This window comes from Lepidochelys kempii, chromosome 9 (genome assembly GCF_965140285.1).
Source record: "Lepidochelys kempii isolate rLepKem1 chromosome 9, rLepKem1.hap1, whole genome shotgun sequence".
Taxonomy (NCBI): Eukaryota; Metazoa; Chordata; order Testudines; family Cheloniidae; genus Lepidochelys; species Lepidochelys kempii.
In genome coordinates this window covers 54,451,097-54,460,295 of record NC_136388.1, presented here as the reverse complement: position 1 = coordinate 54,460,295, position 9,199 = coordinate 54,451,097, and the positions used below count along the sequence as shown (strand labels likewise).

Sequence of the window (9,199 nt, the reverse complement as noted above, 5' to 3'; positions counted from 1 at the left end):
CCTGTTGGAATTAATGGAAAAAGATTCCCTTTGAGTTCCCTTTGACAGTGGGAGTTGGATTGGGTCCTTTGTTCCCCATAGTTTCATAATGGAGTTAGCCTGCCTGAGGAGCGGTATTGATTGGCTCTGCAGAGAATATTCCTCAGCCAGAATGATGGTCATCACAACATTAAGAGGAAGGTTACACTGGAATCAGGGAGAGGGGGTAACCTCTGAGCACTGCAGAATATGGGACTGTTGTGTGTCATTCTGTATATAGCCTGCAGGTTCTTGTAGTGGGAGAGCTTTCAAATGGGCTCCAGTTTGTCTGATCAGACTGAAACTGTGATGTCTTTGCTCCCTTGTCCAAACAGAGAAGCCCTGATACAAATGTCATAGTAGACCACTCATACAGACCAGAGCAGACCACTCATACAGTCTGTCCCCAGAAGAGGTCCCAGAGCAATTAACTTGAGTTCAGCTAATGGTTTCATAGCCTGGACCTGGGCTAGTTCCTTCCCTTCCCTCTCCTCCCCTCCCCTCCCCCTTGCTCCTGGTTCCTTCTTGTTTTTAATTGACTTGCATGTGCATGACCCTTGAGTAAGTGCTGATATCACGAAGCAGAGTGGCTTGCAGCTAACTCTGCAATCCATGTGACTGCAGTTTCCGTTAGTTCCTTCCGCAAGATCTAAATTAACCTGATGCTAAGTGAGAGGAAGAAAAAAAAAGGCTGCAGCTAACATTGCCTTTTGTGAAGCAGCTGAGAGAGAGCAGGAGGGCGGCTGTGTGCAGCATGAGTGCCCGCGATCTGTGCATGCTGCCCCGAGCGGTGAGTAACCCCCAAAACTGGGCTCTGCACTTCACCCTGTCCAAGATAAAGTTCAGGGATGGGCGCAGAGGAGGGCAATGGAGAGAAACTCCCAGGTGGATGGTCGATCATTATGACAGCCATGGCACCCATGGTTTACTCTGTGTGTGTACATCTGAGCACTGGGAGTGTGGAGCGTTACCAAGCATTGAATGCCTCAATGTGCTTCATGCATGCAGAAAACTCCTTCTCTAGAGCAGTGTCCTCCCCTCCCTGCTCTGTGGTGATCAGGGCTGTGCCACCGTCGGGAAGGCAATGCCCTCAAGTTCGCTGTCTCTCATGGTCTCCCTTTGGAACGCTCACCACCTGTGTTTGGAGGATGCTGCATGGTCCGCATCCCAACAGGGCAAGCTGGGAGAAAGATGGAGGGAGGGCGGCTGTCACTGGAGGGAAGACAGTTAATGATGGGCAGACAGAGCTTCGGAGAGAACAAACGTCAGCTGTGGGAGAGAGGCTGGGTCAGAAAAGAGAGAACCTCCTGAAAAGGGAAAGAGTTTGAGGTTAACATGCATTGAAACGTTTAATAAAGGTGAAATATGATAGAAAAATCAGTGTGAAGAAAACAAGGACGCTGGAAAAGGCTGAAATAAAGATACACCAAGGTTGATCTGTTTTTAAGTTTCAGTACTGCATCTGTTCCGGTGGTATCTCGGGACTGCTCAAGGCATGGAGGGCCAGATCCTCAATTGCTGCAAATGGCTTCAGTGGAGCTATACTGAGCTACACCAGCTGAGGATCTGTCCCAGAGGAAATATAGAAAAAAGAGGGGGGAACCCCCAGGGAGACGCAGTAAGCGATCTCTTTGAATCTGTGATTTAGTGGTGGTTTGGCTGGTGGTAAAAACAAAAATAAAAAAATCTGAAAATTGCCCCAGGTGTGTCCAAGACTTTAGATCTAGCCCAGGCGTGGGCAAACTTTTTGGCCTGAGGGCTACGTCGAGGTTACAAAACTGTGTGGAGGGCCGGGTAGGAAAGGCTGTGCCTCCCCAAACAGCCTGGCCCCCACCCCCTATCTGCCCTCTCCCACTTCCCGCCCCCTGACTGCCCCCCTCAGAACCCCTGACCCGTGCAACCCCCCCTGCTCGTCCCGTGACCGCCCCCTCCTGGGACCCTCTGCCCCTAACCGCCCCCCAGGACTCCACCCCCTATCCAACCCCCCCTGCTCCCTGTCCCCTGACTGTCCCGACCCCTATCAGGCCCCCCCAGGACTCCCATGCCTATCCAACCGCTCTCTTGCCATGCTGCTCAGAGCAGCAGGAGCTCGCAGCCCCACCGCCCAGCCGGAGCAGCCCTGCCACTGCACTGCCTGGCAGGAGTGGAGGGCCAGAGCGCGGGCAGCACAGCGAGCTAAAGCTGCAGGGGAGGGGGGACAGCAGGGGAGGGGCCGGGGACTAGCCTCCCAGGCCAGGAGTTCAAGGACCAGGCAGGACAGTCCCGCAGGCCGGATGTGGCCCGCAGGCCATAGTTTGCCCACCTCTGATCTAGCCACTTCAGCTGCCAGAAAGACTCTTCCATTTCTTTAGTTCACAGGTTTGAAAACACTGCTCATAGAGTGCGAATTGTGAGTAGAACAATCAAGGTCTCCCGGCATGTTTGCCTTAGGTTTATCATTCTCCTGCATGCAAATGTTATAAACTCTGATGCCATGAATTGCCATTATTATCTGATTTCACTTGAGTGAAAAGCAGCAAGTTCCATTGATCTCCATCACTGGAACCTTAATTAAGGACTGGATCTTCAGGGGAGTTCAGGGCTTGGTTTCTGTTGGAGTTGTGCGTCCTCAGCATGGCTAAAAATCAAGCCCCTTCTTTGCTAGTAAGACACGTAAAGAGAACATTTGATGCCTGGGATTTTGAAACTTATAATATAGAGGGAAACTTCTTTATGAAACATGTCAGTTAATCAATGTGGGCAAATAGCTATTCAATTAGATGCTAATGTTCCTTTAAAAAGGATTTTCACATCCTAGCATCAAAATGTAGCATATTTCTACACACTTTGTCTACTCCTCTGTTCAAACTCTGTATGAATTTGTGTTCTGTGTATTACCCCAGTGCCAACTGCTCCAGCTGAGATCAGGGTCCCATTGTGCTTGATGCTGCACAGACACCCAGTGAGAAACTGTCCCTGATCCAAAGAGTTCAGCCTCAGATCCTCAAAGGCATTTAGGCTCCTTACTTCAGTTGATTTCAGTGGGAGTTAGGTGCCTAAATACTGTTGATTATCACGTTAATAGGTGTGATAGACAAAGGGTGGGAAAGGAAATAGAGTCACAGAGAGGTAAAATGTCTTGCCCAGGTCACAGGCCCTGAGTCCCAGTAGATTGCCCTAGCCACTGGGCCACACTGTCTCTCAGTGTAAATGGGTGTGAGGTTACCTCTCTATTAGCATTAGAGAGCCTCCTGAGTGGCTTAGATATTGGACTACTGAACCACAAAATTAACCTGCCCTGTTCTTACACCAGGGGTTGAACTGTGCAACAGAGACCATCTTGTTGCAATAAACCTCAGAGTAATTAATAAAGTTGGGACCAGAAGATGCCTCCAGTGCAGATTTTCCTGTATAGGACTCAAACTCCACTGGAACTGCACTGGGCACACTGGGGAAGGGGGGACAAAAGTGGCTTCACTCCCTAGCTGGAGCCTGGGGCAGAGTTTGCCGCCCAGAAGCATGTTATGCTGTTTTGTAATAGCCCTCTAGGAACTGTTAAGTCAACTGAGAGCCACTGATGCCCAGTAAGAAAAGGAGTACTTGTGGCACCTTAGAGACTAACCAATTTATTTGAGCATAAGCTTTCGTAAGGTTTGTTAGTCTCTAAGGTGCCAAAAGTACTCCTTTTCTTTTTGTGAATACAGACTAACACGGATGCTAAACTGAAACCTGTCATGATGCCCAATGTGCTCCACCCACATCTCCAGTGTCATCCCTATGGCATGATGCAAAGGGTGCTCCAGTCCCACACGGTATAGCTAGGCCTGGTGGGGGCAGTGGATCCAACACCACAGTGTGAGGAAAGTGCTGCCGAGAAAATGTTTAGAGCCCAAGTCTGATCTTGGGCTGACAAAAGATCTAAAATCCCTGTTCCGTGTAAGAAAGTTTGGGAGGCAGAGACTGTCTCGTCTTATGTTTCCTGGGAAATCCTTTGGTGTGCCAAAAAATAATCATGAATGAAGGGAAAAAAGCAGAGCAGATCTTTCAAATGTGTCTTATCTTTGGTTTCTCTCTTTGCAGGACTGTTGCTGTTGAGATGGAGTCAGTGTTTCTCAGTCTCTTCCTGAGTTTAGTCTTTATAGTAGCAGGATGGGGAAACAAGACTGGAATGGCCCTGGCAACGTATCACAGGACCTGCAAACTAGTGAGTCCTCTTATGCAAACCCATGAACTTGTTAATTGTTCACGTCTCACTGCACACTAAAAGCAGGTGTATATTCTGAGTATGTACTCTAGAAGCACTGGCAGTGACTGCTCAGTGTAGGCTCTGTTCCATTGTTTTCATTCTAGCCTATGACTTTCACCATCAGGCTGCAGTTTTCCAGACTTGATCTCAGCCCAAAGTTGTTGGGTTTTCTTAAATGTGAGCAAAACCTGGTTTGCCATTTTTGAATATGAGGCAAGAGGCTTATTTGGTGCACAGTGAATGAAGCAGGGCGTCTCGTGGAGTTGATTGATAAAGTGGAATAGGACATTGTAATGTAAATATTGCCATAGGAACAGCATTTATTCCCTTTTCTTTGAAACTAATAAAAATATAGAAATGAGGTGAGTGATGCCAAATGAAGAAGCTGCATAGGCTAGAGATTGTGATTCACAAATAGGAGGGGCGGCGGGAGTTTGGAAATACTGTGTGTACTCTCAAAAGTGGCCACTGATTTCTAGGTGCCTCAGTTTTTGGGTAACTTCTGGTATCTTGGGCCTGATTTTCAGAGGTGCTGAGCAGCTGCAGCTCCCTGTCTGGAAATGATGCTTATTTGCTGATCAGTGAAGTATGCTTGAGGCTGTACGGCAAGCAGAGGAAGATGCCCCAGGAGCGTACACGCTAAGGGATAGATTTTCAAGTGCTCAACATCCACAGCTGAGGCCAGATCTGTAAAAGAGCTCAGCTGCACCCAACATACTGACCAATGTGCAGAGCTCTGCAGAAAATCTGACCACTTACTTAGGTGAATAGAACTGAGCTTGAAAATCTGGTCCTTATTGTGGGTACTGAGTCCTTCAGAGGATCTGGCCTGGCATGTGATAACAAACCAAATACAACGCTTCCCCTGCATTACTTTTGCCATTTCTTAGCCTTCCTCCTTTAGGCCAGTCTAGGTGATTTCAGTCCTTCTGTGCTGCTTCCTGCTGACAGAACTGGTTCTGCTTCAGGCAGCCAGCTTCTGTCTGATAAGAGGACTGATTAGAACAGGGTGGATTTTCTCCAGTTTCTTTTTGGTTCTTTCCTCTTCTTGTCCTGTTTTCTCCTCTTTTTGTTTGTACTACATTAGTGCCTAGAGGTCCCAGATGAGACCAGGACATCATTGTGCTAGATCCTGTGCATACACAAAGTAAGAGACAGCCCCTTCCCCAAAGATTTTACAGTCTAAGTAGAGACGACAGGAGAGGAAATGCTGCTGTTCATGTTTTACAAATGAGGGGTTGAGGAAGGCATAGAGAGATTGTGTCTCACCCAAGGTCACACAGGGACTCTGGGGCAGAACATGGAGCTGAACCCAGAATCTGAGTCCCAGTCCAGCGTCTTAATCAAAAGATCAACCTTCCTCTCCTCTGGTGCTCTGCACCCTTAATTTCTCCTCCTCTTCCTGCATCCCCGAACCCCCTTCTCTGCATCATTCCAAATCCCTCTTTCTTCTTGATTGGCTCTTTCCCACTCCTTGGTGGGGAGTCCCCTTTCTTTCTTCCTGGTCCCTCATTTGCTCTGTACTCTGTGATCCTCTTTTTCATCTGCTCAAGGATACTGCCTCCCCCCGCAATGCAATCTCTTGATCCACATCCACTGAGTGGGAGTTCTAACAGCAGGTCTGCTCTACCAGGGCTCTGCTCCATGCTGCTGCTGCCCGTGGAGCCATGCAGGGTGCAAGTCAGCGACTCAGCCTCCAGGAGTGGCTGGTGCTATTCCAACAGGGTAGGCGGGCAGGGAGAATGTTGGAGCAGGGTCATGTCCTGCCCTGGTTTACTCCCATAGGCAGGCTCTGCTTTCCAGTGCATCCCAGAAGGGAGTCGTAAAGGGATATAGGGAACATAGTTGGTGAGCTGGAAAGCAGACCCTGGCTGTAACTTCAGAGTAGGCCAATCTGATCTTGTATGTCTTTTGAGGGGCAGTTATCGTCTTCCCCCAGCAGCCCACAGGCCTCACCATATCAGTGATTCAGGCAAAAATTACTGCTGCTACCATCTGATGTTTGTCGTCTGGAAGAGGCGGAGAGGTCAGGATGATGGCAGAAAATAAAGAATCAGATGTTGTGCACCCTCTCCTATCTGAACTCTAAGCCTTTGCCCCCAGTTTCACTATTTCCAGTGTTGTTTATATATAGATATAGATATATTTGTATTTCTTGTTTCAGGTGCACAGAGCTGTGGATTGCAATGGGAGATGGCAAGGCACAGTCCCAGCAGACCTCCCAGCTGACATAGAGATGCTTTCCCTGGATCACAACACTATACGTACCCTAAAGAATACCTCTCTGCTGCAATACCAAAACCTAGAGACACTGAGCCTGCGTGGGAACAGACTGGAACTCATTGAACCTGGGGCCTTCCTTGGCAGCAGAGACCTCAAAAATCTTTCCTTGGCAGACAACACCCTCTTTACAAACTACTCTGTGACAGCAGCTGCTCTTCACTCCTTACCAGCCTTGAGGAAACTGGACCTGTCTGGGAATCATCTCACTGAGGACATGGTGGCTACCATGCTCCGCAACCTGTCCTCCTTGGAGTCCTTGTCAATGGCCAGAAACATCATAATGCGCTTGGACTCCTCTGTCTTCGAAAGCCTGAACCAGCTGCAGGAGCTGAACCTGGAGAAGAACTACATCTATGAGATCGAGGGGGGCACCTTTGAAGGCCTGCAGGGCCTGCAGATGCTTAATCTGGCCTACAACTACATTCCCTGCATCGTGGAGTTTGGTCTGACCCAGCTCAAGACACTTAATGCCAGCAACAACATAATCGAGTGGTTCCTGGCCATAGAGGGTGATGCTGTCTTTGAGCTGGAGACGCTAGATCTCTCCCACAACCGGCTCTTGTTCTTCCCGCTACTACCAAGACAGAGCAAACTGCGCTCCCTGCTGCTGAGGGACAATGAGATGAGCTTTTATCGCAAACTTCCCAATGCTACATCCCTCATGGATGTCACAGTGCAGTTCCTTCTCATAGAGGGCAATACCACTAATGTCACTACCCTCAATCTCTGGGAAGAGGTCAGCCTGAGCAATCTCTCTTCCTTGAGCTTTCTGGATATGAGCCAAAACCAGTTCTGGTACCTCCCTGATGGCTTCCTGGGAAGGATGACTTCCCTGTCCCACCTGAAGCTCAACCAGAATTGCTTAGAGACCCTTCACATCCAGGAGAGAGAACCACTGGGCATGCTCATGGACCTTGATCTCAGCCAGAATCAGCTCTCAGAACTGCAGGTGGACCTAGGTTCTGAAGGCACCCTGCCAAACCTTAGATCGTTTAATCTGAGTGCCAATAGGTTGCAGAGGGTGCCGCCTAACATTTTCACCCACACAGAGATCACTACAGTTGACCTCAGTCACAATCATATAGACCTCTGTCCCCAGCAAGCTAATGCAGATGGGTCTGAGTATCCCATCTGCATAGACTTAAGGAATGTAACATCCCTTAGGAAACTTTACTTGGCTGGGTGTGGCCTGGAAATGTTGGCGAGCAATGCTTTCAGTGGGACATCACTAACACACTTAGATCTGTCTAACAATCAGAGAGCACTGGCTAGGGGCCTGCAACCTCTACAAGATATTGCACTAATGCTGCAGGTTTTATCTCTCAGGAACACTGGTCTCTCTTCCACCATGGAAGACATTGACTTCTCTGGCTTTCAGAACTTGGTAAGTTTGGACCTCTCAGGAAACTCCTTGACCAGCTTTCCGGAGTCCTTGAGTGGTCTGAAACTGCATACCCTGGATCTCCGGAGAAACCATCTTCCCTCTCTTCCACAGCACTCAATGCAGATGCAACTTGGGAGGAGTCTGAGTGTGCTCTACCTCAGCCAGAACCCATTTGACTGCTGCAAACTGGAGTGGTGGGACTTCCTTCACAGTCTCAGGACAGTGCGTGTTGTGGACAAGGGGCAGGTCACCTGCAACTACTCCTCTAACATTATTCATACAGTGAGACTGCCTGAGTCTGTGCTCCAGAGCTGCAGGTGGATGACAGTGAATATGGCTTTGCTGTACCTGGTGCTTACTCTCCCTGCCTGCCTGACCCTGCTAGTTGCCTTTGCTGTCATCTTCCTTACTTTCAAGCACAAGCTGCTTCAAATGGTGAAAAACCAGTACAGAGTGTCCAGCCCATACTGATCTCTGTGGGGAAAGGAGTAGGCTGTTGTCTCACAGAGTGCAGGCAGAGTAGTAACTCTGTGATCCCTGTGAGGGGCCGAGAGCAGAGTGAGTAGGGGTGCTTTGGAGAGAGTGGCCAGGATACTGGCTCTCTGATGTTCTCATTGCTGCATTTTGAGTGTGTCGCTTCCTGGTGCATGTTCTCCCTTTGCTCTGGGCAGGGGTAGGGCCTTCTGCTGGGAAGCACAATGGAGGCACTTGGAGTTTAACTCAGGGAGCACAGGGTTCAACATGGAGTCAGAAGGCAGGAGAATTAGTGATTGGAGTTTAAGACACTGAAAATGAGTAAATGGGAGAGAATTTCAGAAGGGAAAGGTGAGGATCATGATGAGGAAAAGGCAAATATTAAGAAAAACCAATGAGGCAGCTGCAAAGTGGACTCATTGGATGCCAGAGAGTGAGAGGCAGGAGAGATCTATCTCTGTTTGGGTACTTGTGGCACCTTAGAGACTAACCAATTTATTTGAGCATAAGCTTTCGTAAGCTACAGCTCACTTCTCAAATAAATTGGTTAGTCTCTAAGGTGCCACAAGTACTCCTTTTCTTTTTGCGAATACAGACTAACACGGCTGCTACTCTGAAATCTGTTTGCTAGAGGATGCTTCACTGGTGCCTAAGGAAAGGAGTTCAGGGTATATAAGTCCTGTGAAATATAAAGCAAATATGCATATGTATACACTATTAATATAAACCAATGAAGCTGCAGTTCTGAGTTAAGGGCTACAGGGATCTATTTTCTCCTAATTGGAAACATAAATTCCCATTCATGATAATTTACT

The 9,199-nt window shown here is 48.5% G+C and overlaps 1 protein-coding gene across 1 annotated transcript; it reads left to right on the top strand.

The window, feature by feature from the left end:
• The first annotated feature begins 695 nt into the window (after nt 1–695).
• On the top strand, nt 696–8,865 carry NRROS (negative regulator of reactive oxygen species). Its single transcript, XM_073358816.2, has 3 exons — nt 696–808; nt 4,078–4,201; nt 6,408–8,865. Exons 2-3 carry the CDS (start codon nt 4,094–4,096, stop codon nt 8,379–8,381), a joined length of 2,082 nt encoding a protein of 693 aa, XP_073214917.1. The 5' UTR covers nt 696–808; nt 4,078–4,093; the 3' UTR covers nt 8,382–8,865.
• Nucleotides 8,866–9,199: the final 334 nt, after the last annotated feature.

Bases quoted from the DNA above. Each gene is read 5' to 3' on its own strand.
- NRROS (XM_073358816.2), top strand. From the start codon at position 4,094: ATGGAGTCAGTGTTTCTCAGTCTCTTCCTGAGTTTAGTCTTTATAGTA. The intron at 4,202-6,407 runs GTGAGTCCTCTT...TTCTTGTTTCAG, and splicing joins ATCACAGGACCTGCAAACTA to GTGCACAGAGCTGTGGATTG.